General features: G+C 51.1%; 1 protein-coding gene across 11 annotated transcripts in view; it reads left to right on the top strand.

The window, feature by feature from the left end:
* The window catches only part of RPH3AL (rabphilin 3A like (without C2 domains)), a 165160-nt gene that overhangs the window by 36035 nt on the left and 113301 nt on the right, over positions 1-15824 (top strand). For 10 of the 11 annotated variants that reach the window (XM_073235055.1, XM_073235051.1, XM_073235054.1 and 7 more), the window contains one exon: positions 13850-13961. In XM_073235055.1, the coding sequence (XP_073091156.1) occupies positions 13885-13961 (77 nt within the window). In that variant the 5' untranslated portion in view covers positions 13850-13884. Of the gene's footprint in view, positions 1-8973; positions 9082-13849; positions 13962-15824 lie in introns of those variants that run through there. The other variant, XM_037022756.2, reaches the window with a different exon arrangement.

Here is a 15824-nt window from a genome sequence, read left to right as displayed (position 1 = left end):
ATGCTGCTGAGGAGGGAGCAGTTGCTTCAGGCTGGGGCAGGGGGTATAGAGTGGGAGGTTGCAGGGGGGCTGCCTAAGAGAGGCTTGGGCATAGACACAGGGCACAATGCCAGGTGTTTCTGTTTGTCTGGAGACAAATTTGGGCAAGGTGGGATAGAGCCTGTGGATAGCTGTGAACTTCCAGGTGAGGACATTGGGCTTGATTGGAAGCATCTGAGCAGAGCCAGGCCTTTACAGGGCCCATCTGGCGGCAGGGTAGGATGGGCCTGGGCGGGGGAGTCTGGAGGCAGGGGAACCACTTATGATTGCAGGGTAGCTGAGGTCTGGGTGAGCACCTGGTCAGGCGGTGGGCGTGGTGGGCAGGGGCCCTCTGTGGGCAGGGGGTGGGGCAACAGCCGCACTTGAGGCCAGGTAGCAAAGGCCCCTGCTGCCTGTCTCACGGGTCTCACACCTCTAATCCCAGCCACTGCCTGCTCTGGGAAACCCATGCCAGCCTGCCTCCCCTGCAAAGCCTCCAGGCTGCCCTGGGCCAGGTAACCTTGAGCCTTCTCAGAACTCCTGTTTGGCCAGTTCCTGCATGTTTCCGTTTCTGTGAACTCCTGGCACTCTCTCAAGAGCTGGGAGCAGAGCAGATGCCTAGAAAATACCCCCCACTCTTTGCTTTCATTAGGTGCCACGTGCTAGAGCTGGGGCTCCTTGCAGGGCAGCAAGGGTGATAGAAAGTGCCAGAGGCCAGCTGTGTGGCCTTGAGTGCGTGGCTGCACCTCTCCAGCATCGGGTCTCATGCCCCTTCTCTGGAAGGGGACACTGGTCATGCCCTCTGCATGGGACCATGGTGAATGTCAGCTGGTCAGCCTGTGGCATGCACCTGGCAGGTGGACAGTCCCCTGTAAAGCTGGCTGCTTTCCTTTCCCAATTCGGTAGCTCAAGGCCATGCTGAGTGTGTGCAGGTGTATTTTAATCTGTGAGCTCCTCCTAAAAGCCTAAAAAACTACTGGCAAAATGCTGGTGGTCCTGTTTGGCCTTTCCCCTGCTCATCTTCTCTGTACCAACCCGTGTTCTGGGGGAGTGGTACCCTCTCCCACTCTCAGCTGGTCCCCCACCACTGACTGAGTCTTCAGCAGTCCTCACTGTAGTCATTTGTGATGGGCACCCCTGCTTGTTTGGGGTCTTACCTTCTGCCAGGTGGATAGGGGTGTGTGCATGTGCAGAGAAGTTGACAGCTGGTGCCCAGGCAGCCCAGTACTTAACCTTGGAGTTGGACCAGAGAAATGTCTGTTTGTGTTTCCATGAACGAGAGGGAATAGCTGGCCCACAGATAGCAGGCTAGGTCAGCTGGGGGTTGCCTTGGCTGCTGGCTTTAAGATAACAGCCAGGGCTAGGGTCCCCACCCCAACTCTGGTGAAATGGGAGGGAGAAGGATGGAGAAGAACCTGGCAGAGCCCAGGAGGAGCTGCCTGAGAGCTGGTGTCCCAGCCGGGCTGTGCGGAGGCCATGGGGGGTGGGGGGAGGCGGCAGTGGGGAAGCTGCCCCGGGGGCCTGAAGGGGGCTGCCTCTGTCAGCACACCCGAGGACTGAGACTTGACCAAGTAGCTGAGCAGGGCTGGGCCTGCCTTCCTTCCAGAGGCTTCTCTGCTTCATGGAGAAGTTTCTCCTGGGCTCCTCCAAAAAGAACTCCCAGGTCTGAGCTAAGATCAGATTTCCTTTGCAAAATGCTGTTTGCTTGTAATTTTTCAGACACACACAGATTGCATACATGAAAGCAGCTTGTATTTCTGCACTAAAAAACAAGACAGCATTCATACCCCTCACTGCATGTCCCAAGCCAGGTGCCTGGCAGCCCCTGGGAGGACTTGGTGTTTTTCGAGTAGAATGCCCTGGGGCCATGGACACCTGCTTACCCTGAAGGCTTGATATTATTCTGGTAACCTTTACACAGAGCTCTAGTTCCTTCTCCTGTTCCCTCTTTTTGTGCCACCTATCCCTTTTTGACAGTGCAGTTAAACCTGTGGAATCTCTCAAAACAATGTTTTAAGTGCACAGGCAGGACTACTGAGGAAACCAATTTGAATGGCTTACCGTTATCAGAGTATTTTTAAAAACAAGGTTTTGATACAGTACTGTCTGTGCTTCTTTTCTGAGTCATAAAGTAGACAGCCTTGCAGTAGGTCTAATGACTTTTGTAACTTTAAAGTAGCAATGAGCATATATAACAGTTTGAGGTGCCTGCAGCTCTGTATTGTGATATGAACGTATCTGTGGTTCTTTTGACACAGGTACTGACCAAGACACAGGTATTGATCATATGTCTGCGGTGTGTTGCCTACATTCATGAGAGGAAATAGAAATTTTCAGTTGCAGATTAATGAGAATAAAGATTAATCTCTTCCCACCCATGTCCATGCCTCCCCTCTTAAGGACTCTCGACAAGCAATGGCCGAATGAGACTGTGTCCCTGAATCCTCCTTTTGGATCACTGATGGCAGCTCCCTGTCTTAGATTTAGACCCCTCCCTTGGTCCTTTGCAACCCAGGAACTCCAGGGGGGCATTTTAGACCAGCGCAACCAGCTGTGCACACATACTAAAGGGCCTGCTGTGTCTGCTGTCCCCACCTGCAAGGTAGGGCTCTGGGGTCTGCTTTCCCTGTATATTTTGGGTTAAATTTTATCCCCCAAAGGGATATGTTGAAGTTCTAACCCCCAGAACCTCAGAATGTGACCATATTTGAGAACAGGGACATTACAGATGTAATTGATTATGATGAGGTTGAACCAGACCCTCCTTTGGTCTTAATCCAGTATGGAGAGAGATGAAGAGAGAGGCCACGGGAAGACAGAGAGGGACGAACCTCAAGTGGAGACGGAGATTGCAGCCATGCAGCTCCAAGCCAAGGAGCGCTGAGGATCACCGGCAAACTCCCCAGGCTGAGAGAGAGGCATGGACACCCGCTCTTCTAGATCCTTCAGAGAGAACTTGGCCCTGCTGATATCTTAATTTTGGACTTCTGGGCTCTAGACCTGTTGAGGCCTCCCAGTAATTGGCTTGGGCAGCCGTGGGAGGTCTGTTCCACGTGGTCTGACGGGAACGCAGCATGGCGTTGGGCCTGGCAGCGCAGCCTGTGAGGCTTCCCTCCTTGCTGTGTGTTGGCAAGTTGACTCCTGCCCAGGGAGTCTGGTTACCCGTGGTCGGCCACTGTCATCTCTTTGACTGCCTTGATTCAGGACTTCGACCTGCTCTGTTTCAGGCCTTTCAGAAATGACAAAAGCAAGCTGTGCCTGTAGGGACCTGTAGGCAGAGCTGTGGCTGTTTATCAGAGGTCTAGCACTGTAATTGAGGGGAGAAGAAGTACGTTGCTTTGCATGTCATTCAGTTGGAGGCTTTGCATAGCATTTCAGCCTGGGAATGAGAAGACAGTTCCAATTAGAGAGACAGGCAAGCATTGGGGTCCACTGGAACGGGCATTTTAGGGGAGGATTTACTCTCCCTGCAAACAAGTGAGGCCCGCTGCCTGTGCATCACATGAGGCCTCCTGGGGGTACAAAGAGCAACCCTTGCTCATTCTGCAGCAAACTGAGATGCCAGCATGTGCTTGGTGCATAGCTGACACTCAGTGCTTGTTTTTTTTATTTTTATTTTTTTTTAAATTCTGAATATCATTTTTTTTTAGCTTTAGTATTTTTTAAAATATATATACATATATATATATTTTTCGGTATCATTAATCTACAGTTACATGAGGAACATTATGTTTACTAGACTCCCCCCATCACCAAGTCCCCCCCACATACCCCATTACAGTCACTGTCCATCAGCACAGTAAGATGCTGTAGAATCACTACTTGTCTTCTCTGTGTTGTACAGCCCTCCCCATGCCCCCCCTATATTATGTCTGCTAATAGTAATGCCACTTTTTTTTTCCCCCTTATCCCTCCCTTCCCACCCATCTTCCCCAGTCCCTTTCCCTTTGGTAACTGTTAGTCCATTCTTGGGTTCTATGATTCTGCTGCTGTTTTGTTCCTTCAGTTTTTTTCTTTGTTCTTATAATCCACATATGAGTGAAATCATTTGGTACTTGTCTTTTTCCTCCTGGCTTGTTTCACTGAGCATAATACCATCCAGCTCCATCCATGTTGTAGCAAATGGTAGGATTTATTTTCTTCTTATGGCTGAATAGTATTCCATTGTGTATATGTACCACATCTTCTTTATCCATTCATCTACTGATGGACACTTAGGTTGCTTCCATATCTTGGCTATTGTAAATAGTGCTGCAATAAACATAGGGGTGCATCTGTCTTTTTCAAACTGGGCTCCTGCATTCTTAGGGTAAATTCCTAGGAGTGGAATTCCTGGGTCAAATGGTATTTCTATTTTGAGTTTTTTGAGGAACCTCCATACTGCTTTCCACAATGGTTGAACTAATTTACATTTCCACCACAGTGTAGGAGGGTTCCCCTTTCTCCACAACCTCACCAACATTTGTTGTTGTTTGTCTTTTGGATGGTGCAATCCTTACACTCAGTGCTTGTTTTTGAATGAATGACGGCAACCAAGCCAAAAGTAACTGCTTCTTGTCTTTCTGAGGACACCAGCAGACAGCTTAGCTCTGTGACTCAGTGGGGATGTGCCACAGAACGGGCCGTGGGGTGTCCAGATTGATGGCTCCTTACAGGGCAGGCAAGGAAGGCTGTGGAATGTGAGCAAGACCTGCAGGGTCTTAGCTGCATGCAGGAGAAGAATCTGAGCAGGAGCCGCGGGGACAGGTAGGGTGCCCTTGTTTGTCCAAATCATGCTAAATCATCTGTAGAAAATAATTACAGAAAAAAACTCACCCCAAATCTCAAACCCCAGTATAATGCATGTGCTCTGCATTTGCCACATGGGTACTGATTTTGTGTGCCAGTCATTGTGTCTACCGTTTGGTTCTACTTCTTGCCTCTTATCTTGCTGTAAACCTTTTTCCAGGTCATTTGTCATTTGTGACATTGGCTGTGTCTGGATGTGCCATTGTTGACTATTCCTCCAGAGAGGAGGCCTTTCTAGATTTCCCATGGGGTTAATCGGTGTAAACTACGCGGAGAGGGCCAGAGGCAGGCAGGTGAGACCTGTTTGTGGATGGGCCTCATGTGGGTGGGAGGAAGGGTAAGGAGGTTGGGCTGGGGGCACCTGCCAGGCCTTCAATTTCAGGCTGGGGGAGCTGGGCATCATTCCATGGGCTGTGGTAAACCTTGAAGGTTGGTATGCACCCCATAAAAGTGTACTGGACCCTGCCATGTTCTGAGCACCATGCTAGCCCAGGGACACCAAGAGGCAGCCCAAGAGCTGCAGTCTTAGTACAGGAAATGGAGGTGGAACCCCCCCGCCCCACCCAGGATGCAGAGTGGAACGAAATGCTGAGGGGAGGCAAGTGGGGTCAATCCCGACTGGGATTTGGGTGGGGAAGTTTGAGAATTTCCAGAGCAAGTGGTGCCAGGCCATGGTAGGCAGACTGTGCCAGAAAGGCTTTCCATGACAGAAGTCCCAGAGGGGAGGCTGAGTGGCCAGGATGCATGCAGGGTCCCGCGACTAGAGCGTGAGGTGCATGGGGGGGTGCGGAAGGGCGATCGAGGATGGCCGTGAGTGTGGCTGGGCTTGTTCCTTTGGCAATGGGGAGCCACTGAAGGGTTTTGAGCAAGGGAATTGCATGGCCTGACCTAGGCTTTAGGATGACCTCTGTGGCTCCAAGTGAAGGGGCGGAGTGAGGCCCAGGGGGCCCAAAGGCCGATAGGGAAGCTTTGGCCACAGTCTGAGCGTGAGAGGAGGAGAACTGAACAGGGAGGGGGAGGGAAGAGTCCCCCAGAGCAGCAGATCTGGCAGGACACCTGCCGACAGGGTGCCAACCAGGGAGGTTTGTCAGGCAGGGGCTCCCCTCTCACCTCCCAAGTCCCCTCATGCCTTGCCTCGTGTGTAATCAGCCCAGGACATGCAGAGAGGTTCCTCTGGGTTTCAGGCAGGCCCATGAGGCTCCTGTCTGTATCTTTCATCTTGCCCACGTGGCATGACAGGTGGAGAAATGTTGATGTCTTGGCTTACCTTATCTGGCTGCTATTACCATGTTTCCCGTATCATAGGAACGGAGCAGATGTCAGGGCCTGTTGCTAAGGGTTCCCTGGAATATTAATACCTGGGTGTAAGCCTGAAGGCTCTCACACAGTGTCTTTGAGGCCTTGGGAAGCACTGGCTTGCTGGCAAGTATTCTTTAATATTCATCCCTGCCTTTTCTCTCTCCTTTAGACCCTCATCTCCTCCCCTTCTGGCCCGGCCCATGCTCAGCTGGCTGTCTTGGCCTGACAGTAGCAAATGTGCAGCCACTCTCCCCTCCCACACCCAGGGTGGGCATGACTAAAGGGTCGCAGCATTCTTTCCTACAGAGGCTGAATGCTGGCTGAGTCCTTCCCAGGGCAACTCTCCGACAGTCAGCTCAGATTTGGCACTGGATGAAGCCTCTGTCCAGCCCTGCACAGACCCCCCCCAAGAAGGCTCCAGGCCCCTCCCCAGACCCCCGTCCTCTGGGCAGTTCCTCTGGTGTGTGGGTGGAGAGCAAAGTAAGTTTTGCTTATTAACTCTGGTGTCTCCTGCTTGTATCCCTCATTTGGTCTTTTAGCCTTTCCTGTGCTCACAGATTTGAAAATCAACCTCCAAACAGTTCTGTGAGGGGTTTTGGCCAGATACTGAGGTCAGAGTCTGGATTTTATTTACTGCATGCCATTTGTATCAGTTATAGATTGTCATGATAATGCTGCATAGCAGCCACCCAGACTCGGTGGTTTACATTTATTTCTCACTCCTGAGTCCATGGGTCAGCTGCTGCTCTTGGTCAGGCCATGTTTCATTCACAGTGATTCAACAGCTCAGAGGAAACATCCCACACTTCTTCTGGAAGGATGCACTTTCATTCTGTCTTGCTGGCTGTTTGGAACCAGCATCCTGCACTTGCAGGATGTCTATCCTAGACCCCACGGTTTCCTTCCAGTCCGCCTGCCTCTTTCCTTGTCCTCCCTGTACCACCTCTTCTCTTTCCATGCAGTCATCCATCATGCCACACTCTGGGACTCTGTCTGCTCAGGTGTATCAGCAAAAGTTTCCCTGAAATAAAATCTAGGAGGTGGAAAATGCTGGGGTCTAAAGGCGGGAGAGAGAACCTCACCGACTGAAAGGTGGAGGTGGAAAGGAGCTGTCCTTGCTGGGCTTTGTCCCTGCCCTGGCCCTTCAGGCAGAGCAGAGAAGGTGTGTATAAGCCTTCTCAAAGGGCAGGTTGTTTTGCCCTCTGGGTATCTTTTTCAAAGTCTGGAAGTCTGTGAGACAGTGGCAGGCTGGCAATGTTTTCCACATTGTGTTAAAGCGGTTTTAAGTTTTGGGAGGTTGGGGGTCAAATAGCAGTGTTTTCCTGGATTGTGCTGATCTGTGTGCTCTCTGTGCTCTCATCTCACCATCGCCCGCGCCTCTGTGGACGTGGAGACCCCCACCTCTTGAGAGAACATTTGGCCGGGAGGGTTACCTGACCAGCTGGGTCACCGGGGCTTGGTGGTGCTCACTTCACCACATGCTGAACCCACAAAGTCTGTTAAGGGGGTAGAGGTCTTCTTTTAAGTAGATACAGATGTTTGCAGAGAGGAGGCCTTTTTTTTTAGTGATTAGGAGACTGTATGCGTTATTAAAAGTGACTTAGTGGAGATTTACAGGTAGGTTCTTCCTAATTCTGGATTCAGAAATACAAAATCCACATGCAGCCAAGGGACACAGCTACCTCCAGCAGAATGTTTTATAGTGAACAGTTCTAGAAGCACTTTGGAGAGAGCAGATGTGAGGCCTGCAATGGATGGCTTTGAGTGACTATGAACATTACTGTAGTAAAAGTTGCCTCAAAAATGCATTATTAAATGATTGTGCATTGAGTCCCCTATACAGAATTTTATTGTTGTTAACAACCATTTGATCAATAAATATGATGCCCTCTCAAACAAAAAAATGCATTAAAGCAATACACTTCCTTTCCCTTTTGGGAACTGATCCTAAGGAAATAATCGGAGATGGGCACAGAGACTTGTCTCCCAGGATATCCATCTCAGTGTTAAATATAGAACAAAATTGCAAGCAATCTTTATGTGCCTCCAAACAGGAAAATGATAAAATAGATCCAGCATACTAAGTTCCAACTAAAAATCAAATTTTTGAGGCACTTTAATAAGGTAAGAAAGTACAATGTGCTAAGAAAACAGCAAACAGGGTATGTAGTAAGAACCTAATTTTGTTTAAAATCTGCACACAAATACCTAGACAAAGATGGAAAGGCCTTTCATTAAGATGTTGTGTCTTCACCTGGAGGTGGATGGGTGAGTTTAGGCCGGTTTGTCTTGGATTCTGCAGTGCCCATGAGGTTGCATCATGACTGTCGTCCCTGGGAGAGAGGTGGCTGTGACCACAGCATGTGCCTGCTGCGACTAATGCCCCCGGGGGAGAGCTTCTGACTTCAGGGAGAGGAGAACTGGGTCTCCCTCTAAGGATGTGTTTGTTTCTGTAGATCTGTCTGGGTCTCAGGAAGTCACCAGGCGTCTCCTGTCCCTAGAACGCCCCCTAAGCCCCTCCACCGCCTCCTGCTCATGGGGTGCCGACTCTGACTGGCTAGTCTGGCCCGGCAGGTGCAGGTGGCACCTGGATGCCCAGCTTCCCAGCGGAGGCCTTGAGTACTCCGGCCCCTGAGCAGGGAGGTGCCCCAGCTGTCTGCCCAGCTGCTGGGTGTGACTGACCAGGAGGGGTTCCTGAGGAACCAACTGTCTGCGAGCCAACAAGTCGTGGAGTGTGGTTAAAGCTCAACTCTGTCCGCTCTGAGCACGTCTGCCTTGCTGTCTGAAGTCCTTGTCTGGGAAAGGCCAGCTCTCTGATGCGTTCAGTTCCATTGAACAGATACTCACCGAGCACCTGTTTTGTGGCAGGCACAGGAATGGAGGGAGGAGGAGGACTCAGACCTCCCACGGAGCCCCCAGTCTAGTAGGGAAGGAGAGGGAAGCATCATGTCAGTAGCTGAAGCTCTGCATTCCCAGGTAGGATACCACCTCCCCCAGGACTCGACTTCCTTCCCAGCAGAACACACACACAGGCAGACACACCATACACCTCTCTCCTTCAGCCTCTTTCTTCTCGCTGCAGAAGGACCTCGGGCAGGTCTTGCCCCTGTGCCACGTCTCCCCTTGTTCAGAGAGGGGGGCCAGGGCCCACACAGCCCTCTTGCCACAACCCTGGAGCCTCTGCTCCCTTCCGGTCCCTCGGCCAAGTCCGTCCTTCCCCTCGTGAATGTATGGTTCGCCTTCCCTGCTTTATCACTCACCTCCTTTAAGCCCCTTTTTGATCCCGCATCTGTTGATTTTTGTCCAGGACAGACTGACATTTATTAATACAAGGGCATGGTCCATATTCAACTCATGTGGCTCTGCTCTTTGGAAGTTGCAAGGACCTAGCTCTTAGGGGGGCAGGGGCCTTGGAAAGGGACCCTCCCTGCCTTCCTGCTGGAGACCCCCACTGGAGGGGGAACAGAGCCCAGAAGGTATGGGTTGGGTGGTGAGCACACAGCGTGCCAAGGGGGTGCAGGAAGCTGAGGACAGGAGTTGCCTGGCAGCTGGTTCAGGCTGAAGGGTCTGGAGAACGTAAGCTGACTCCGTTAGCCGTTTCCTAACATGTGGCTCCTCAAACTGCCCTTCCACTCCCACCATCTGTCCCAAGGTTGCTCTGGTGGGTGAATGACAGCTGTGCCTTCTGAGGTGCCAGCCATAGCCTGGGCAGGCACAGCAGTCCTGGTGGGGGTGGTGGCTGAGTTCTCATTCGGAGCCACCCTGTGGGCATGCTCTACCATGAACTGAGAATCGCTGAAGACCCTGCCCACTAGCACCCACGACTGCCGGCAGTGGGAGGTGACATCCTCTCATCTCCCTAGACCTCTCTGCAGCATTTGACTCTGTGGGTTCATCTTCCCTGAAGTTCCAGGAGCAAGAGGCGTGGGGGACATGGAGATGCCCTCCTCCTCCTCCCAACCCCAGGGGCTAGACTGTGGAAGGGGCTCAGTTCCCATCTCTCAGATTGGAGCAGCTGTCAGCGTGCTGCCCCAGGACTCTTCCCCAGATGCCCCCCAACATCCACCACCAGTGCTGCCCTCCTACAATTCCTACAACTTAGCAGGACAGAATCAGATGAAGGAACCATACAGGGTGGTCTCTCCAGCTCTTTTGGGTCCCAATGGGGAAACTGAGGCTCAGGGATTACTGACTTGTTCCTGGCCTACCAGGAGGTCTGCATAAACACCAGGCTTTCCTGCTGTTTTCTTTCCTGGTTGTGTCTTCTTTCCAACCTCTCCACTGCCCCCAAACCCTGCCCCAGTGCAGAGAAAGAAATGCTGGCCTGAGGATTAGGAGACCAGCGTAGTTAGCGATGTGGCCTTTTTTCAGTCTCTTAACCTCTCTATTTCTCTGTCGAACAGAAAAAAATCATGATTAGATTTAAGAAGAGCAGAACAGAATAGCCTGTGGATGGTTGCAGAGTTGTTTTGGCCAGTTTAGAAAAAGGAAGGAGAAGGGAGGGAAGAACTCAAACAGGTCAGAAGAAAGATAAAGGTTACTTTGGGGTTCCCTTGCAGTGATCCCAAGACTCTGGCCCCGCTAGGCAGTGACCCAAAGAGAACAAAGGGAGTTCATTCCTTAAAGTCTCATTTGGGATGACTAGTTCGGGCTGCAGGGGATTGCTGTGTCTGCACCTGTGTTTGCTGCTCTCTTCTCCTGGATGTCCCCACGTGTCCCCACCATAAAAGAGGGAAACGTGTGAGCATGAGAGCACAGGACCCCTTCATTCTCCCCACTTCTTCCCCCTGCCCAGCTCCGCATACTTTTGGTTCAGAAGCTCCTTCAGGAGATAGACTTCCCCACCCCAAGTCTCCCTGGCTTGCTCCTCCCCTCAGGGGTCACCACTGGTGAACCCCCTGCTTCTGTGAGGGTGCCTGGCAGAGCAGAGGGCCCCCTCTGTCCTCACAGTACCAAGCTGTGGCAGGATGGGCAGGAAGGCTCAGGACCGTCCCACCTGGGACGTGGTGCCCCCCTGCAGGCTGCAGCAGGGTGCCCAGTGGGCCCAGGCACAGCCTCTCCCTCTCAGGGAGACCTCTATCACTTCCATTTCTTGGTGCTTCCAAAATGTGTTTTAAAAATAATAAAGAAAAGGGCTACTGATGTTTTCAGTGTTTACTGGAATGAAGTAATGTTTTCCAAACCCACATGGCTGCATGATTGCTGTTCACAGGGGACAGAAACTTTAAAGAGCACCAAAACAGACCATTGCACACCGGACGCCTTCAGAAGGGGGCACCAGTTTAAAGTTATTCGATGAGTGTGTCATTTTTTTACCCTGTCTGGATTGTATGTCAGCCTCACAGGGAGAAGGTCAAGACATTAAATCTGAGGAGGCCTTTGGTGATGGTGGCACCCCAGCTCTGGGCCTGGCCATGGGGCCTCCCTGTGTGGCTCTTTGGGGCCTGGGGGTGCCCAGGTCTCTTTCCCAAGTGGAGAGCAGGTACCTGTATCTGCCAAGTGGGGTAGAGAGACCACTGCAGTCAAGGTCACGGGCTTGGTCTGTGTGTGGGTCAGTTAGGTGCCGTCTGCACGCTGCCCCCTGCTGGTCATCACAGAAATGGGTGACATTGGTCTGGAATAGTTCTCCACCCATGGTCCAGGGACCTCTGGGGGGCCCCCACACCTTTCAGGCAGTCCAGCAGGTCAAGACTGTTTTCATAATAATAATATGATACTTCATCTTGTTCTCTCACAAATGTTCAGAAGATGAAAAGTTCATTGATATAGTTTCAGATACCACATTGGAACTAATCTTTAAGAAATGATCATCTGTTGAGTTTTAGCACAGTATCAAAGAACACCCACAACAATCTCAGAAGGCTATCAGAAGAGTGTCTTAAAATACTCCCTTTTCCAACTACAGCATGTATCTGTGAGGTACCTGGATGCCCTTCGTGCACCTTGACAAACTGCGTAATTACAGAAGATTGACTGAAAAATCAGATACAGCTGTCTTTTGTTAAGCCAAACATTTACATAGATTTGTAAAAATGTAAAACAGTGCCATTATTCTCACTGATTGCTTTTGTTTTGAAAGTATAGTTAATTTGTAAAGTGTCTAAATATCTAATGGGTTTCTTATTCTCTGATGAATTACTATTTAAATTATTTTTTCTTCTTTTAATTTCTAATGTAAATATTAGTAGATGTAGCCCAAATCATTTGATGGTCTCAAGAATTTTCTAGAACAGTTTAATGAAATGTAGTTCACATACCATAAAATTCACACTTTTAAAGGATACAATTCTGTGGTTTTAGTTTATTCACAAAGTTGTGCAACCATCACCACTCTAATTCCAGAGCATTTTCATGACCCCCAAAAAAACCCTGAACCCCCAGCAATCACTCCTCATTCCTTCCTTTCCCCACAGCACCCCCGCTGTAGCCCCTGACAACCACTAATCTACTTTCTGTCTCTCTGTATATGCCTGTTCTGGACATTTCATATAAATGGAACCATACAACAGGTGGTCTTTCATGTCTGGCTTCTTTCACTTAACATAATGTTTTCAAGGTTCAGCCATGTCATGGCACATGTCAGTACTGTATTCCTTTTTTACATCCAAATAATATTCCATTGTATGGATATGCCACATTTATCCATTCATGTATTGATGAACATCTGAATTGTTTCCCCCTTTTGGCTGTTATGAATAATGCTGCTGTGAACATCCATGTACAAGTTTTTGTGTGGACATATGTTTTCAGTTCTCTTTGATATATACCAAAAAGTAATTTCTAGGTCATATGGTAATTTTTAAACACTGGAGTAACCAACAGACTAATTTTCTAACCTCAGTAATTTTTAAGAATATAAAGGAGTCTTGTGTTTGAGACCACTGGTCTGGATGGGATGAGACCAGGGGCGTGTGGGTAAGTCAGTGCAGCCCCTCGTCTTTGCTCTGGGACTAATATACACACACTCACACACTCTCTTTCTCCTTTCAGAATACATGAGCAGCACCCTTGTAATAGATCATGGCGAGGAGAAAGTCAGGCAAGCTGGGCTGCACAAGTTAAACCCACAGGAAATTATGGGGCAGGGTTGCCTCCCTGCAGGCTTCCCAGGGGTGCCATTTTCCTTGTTGCCCCAGTAGACAGTGCCCCTGTGGTTGTGCAGAGGGGTGGTCCTGGCTACAGCTGCCGCTGCTGACCCTCCCTCCCTCTCAGAACCTCTTGGGGAGCAGAGCCCATGAGGGTGGCAGGCTTCAGCAGTTCCTGGGGGCCTGGGGAAGCTGCTGTGGGTCCCCCAGGTTTGGGAGGCATGTGGGGTTTGCCTGGGCTGTCCAGCCATCTGTCCCCTGGCCCAGCCCCTCCTGTAAGGCCATGCACTGAGGTACAGCAGGGGCTGCACTTGGAAAGGACACGGACGAACATACTCCAGGGCTTCCCAGCGAAGTTGGAAATTGCTGACATGTGCCTCTTCTCTCCTTTCTGATTCTAACCCTTTGATGTCCTGCCAGCCATGTCCAGTTTTATCACTTAGCCACATGATCCACCTAGTTATCCCTCCCAGAATTAAGAACCTTTGGAAAGAGGAGCTTTGAGGGAGCAGTATTTAGCTGGAGGAGTGATTCTGAGGGTGAGATTCTGGGAACCAGCAGAGGACAACATATGGGGATAGTTGGAAATGCCAGTGTTTGGTTCCTGAGGACCCTGTCTGCCATCTGCAACTAATGATGTGCTCTTTTTTTCCCCTCAGCTGTGACTCCCCACCCTGGCTGGGTGCTCCAAGACATGGCCGACACCATCTTCGGCAGTGGGAATGGTCGATGGGTGTGCCCCAACGATCGGCAGCTTGCTCTGCGGGCCAAGTGAGTCATCTCCAGGGCCTCACCGGGCCTTCCCTCCCCCTGCCACTGCATCCTCCACTTTTGGCAAGATTCAGGCCCAGAGACCCAGAAAGAGGGGTTTGAAGACAAGTGCCTGTTTAATACATACCATACCCCACGCCCTGAGCTGGGCACTTAACATCCATTCACTCATTTAACCACCATGAGGAATTTATCCCCATTTCTCCACTGAGGAAAGTGAGGCCGGGTTCCTTGCCCAAGTCACTTACCTCGCGAGTGCCCAGGCTGGAACTCACACTTGGGTCCTCCTGACTCCCAGGACTGCGTTCCTTGTGTCTCCACAGGCTGCCGGGAGCCTTCCTTTGCCTTCCCTGTTAAGAGTATAAATCCCCCTGGCCCTGAGCCTTCAGTCCTGAGCCCCTGGAGGCAGGAAACCTGTGATCTCTCGATGCCCACTTCATAGTTGAGTGCCTGGCACTGACAGCACAGAGCCAACACTTGTCACATGAATGGAGATCTACGCCCCAGGCTGAAGCCCACTGCCAGCCTCAAGGCATCCCACACCTTCCCCATGCCCCTGTCAGGGTCTCTCCAGTTCTGTTTTGTCCCCCGACGGTTCCAGTTTTCCTATTACCCCCCCAGCCTGGACCGTTTAGCCCCAGTTACATCAGGCCATCTCCACCTACTGTCCGCCTGTGGCTGGAGACCAGGGGCTACAGATGCCACCCCTGCCTTCCAGTCCTCCCTACCCTCGGGGAAGCAGGGGGTCCTTGGCAGCAGATAGGCCCCTTCATCCATCAGGCCACGACAATGATGAGAGCCAGCATTCCCAAATGGGACCAAGTTCAAGAAATCTGTAATTAGATGCTTGGGCCTGCAGGGGAACAGAGCAGAAACATCAAAGGGGATAGAAAAATGAATCCAAAATGCCCAAGAAGAGTGGAGTCCTGAGTGGTTGGCAGGGCTTGTAGGACAGTTAATTTGTCCCTCTCGTGGGATGGCTCAGCTCATTCAGTCCCCACAGAGCCTCCACAGGGAGAGAGACAGGGGTGAGACCGGCCCCCTCTCTCTCTCCTCTGCCGGCCAAGATGGTGTGCTCTCCCTGGCGGGATGCCAGTTGCTGGGAAGGCTGTGCTCATGTCCCAGGGCGCGCTGTGATCCCGGTGACCCTTGCGGCCTTCCCTTCGGTTCTCCCTGATCTTGTCCTGGCTCAGCAGCAGCCAGAAGCTTTTGTAGCACCTTTAAGAAGAACAGACGCTTTTATCTCCTCCCTGGGGTGTGCTGCCTTGTAATGCCAGGCTCCTCAAGGAGAATACTACACATCTCCTCAGCCAGGCGCTGTGCCCGAGGGCTCCCCTGGGAAGCCTGGGGAAATCACCTTCTCTGGCTGCAGCTCAGGTCTGTGCTCCAGCACCATTAGGCATTTCCTAAACCCCTACTATGTGCCAGGCACAGGTTGCACAGCAGCGGGCAAGACCAACGTGATCCCTTGTCTTACAACACTAGTGGGGAGGGGTGAGCACTATACACACATTCCTGTGTGCAGCTACTTCGACAGTAGAAACAGCAGTTAGAGGTGAAGGCAGGAGCTGACAATCTGGAGGCTGGGGGAGGATTCCCTGAGACTGATGCTTATACTGAGTCCTGGAGGATGGGTTAATGTTAGATGGAAATAAGGGGAGGAGCTTCTAGGCAGCAGAAACAGCATGTGCCAAGGCCCTGAGGTGGAAGGAATTTGTCACATAGAGGGCCTGACAGGAGGCAGTGTGGCTTGAATGCAGAGTGAGGTGCTGAATGAGTTAGAGGAAGATGGAGAGCAGGGGCCCCTGGGGGCAGGTCTGGTCCCCAAGATGCATTCTGGAGTGGGAGACAGAGTGTCCCACC

Source organism: Manis javanica, chromosome 4 (genome assembly GCF_040802235.1).
Source record: "Manis javanica isolate MJ-LG chromosome 4, MJ_LKY, whole genome shotgun sequence".
Classification (NCBI taxonomy): Eukaryota; Metazoa; Chordata; class Mammalia; order Pholidota; family Manidae; genus Manis; species Manis javanica.
This window is presented reverse-complemented; position numbering and strand designations above follow the sequence as displayed.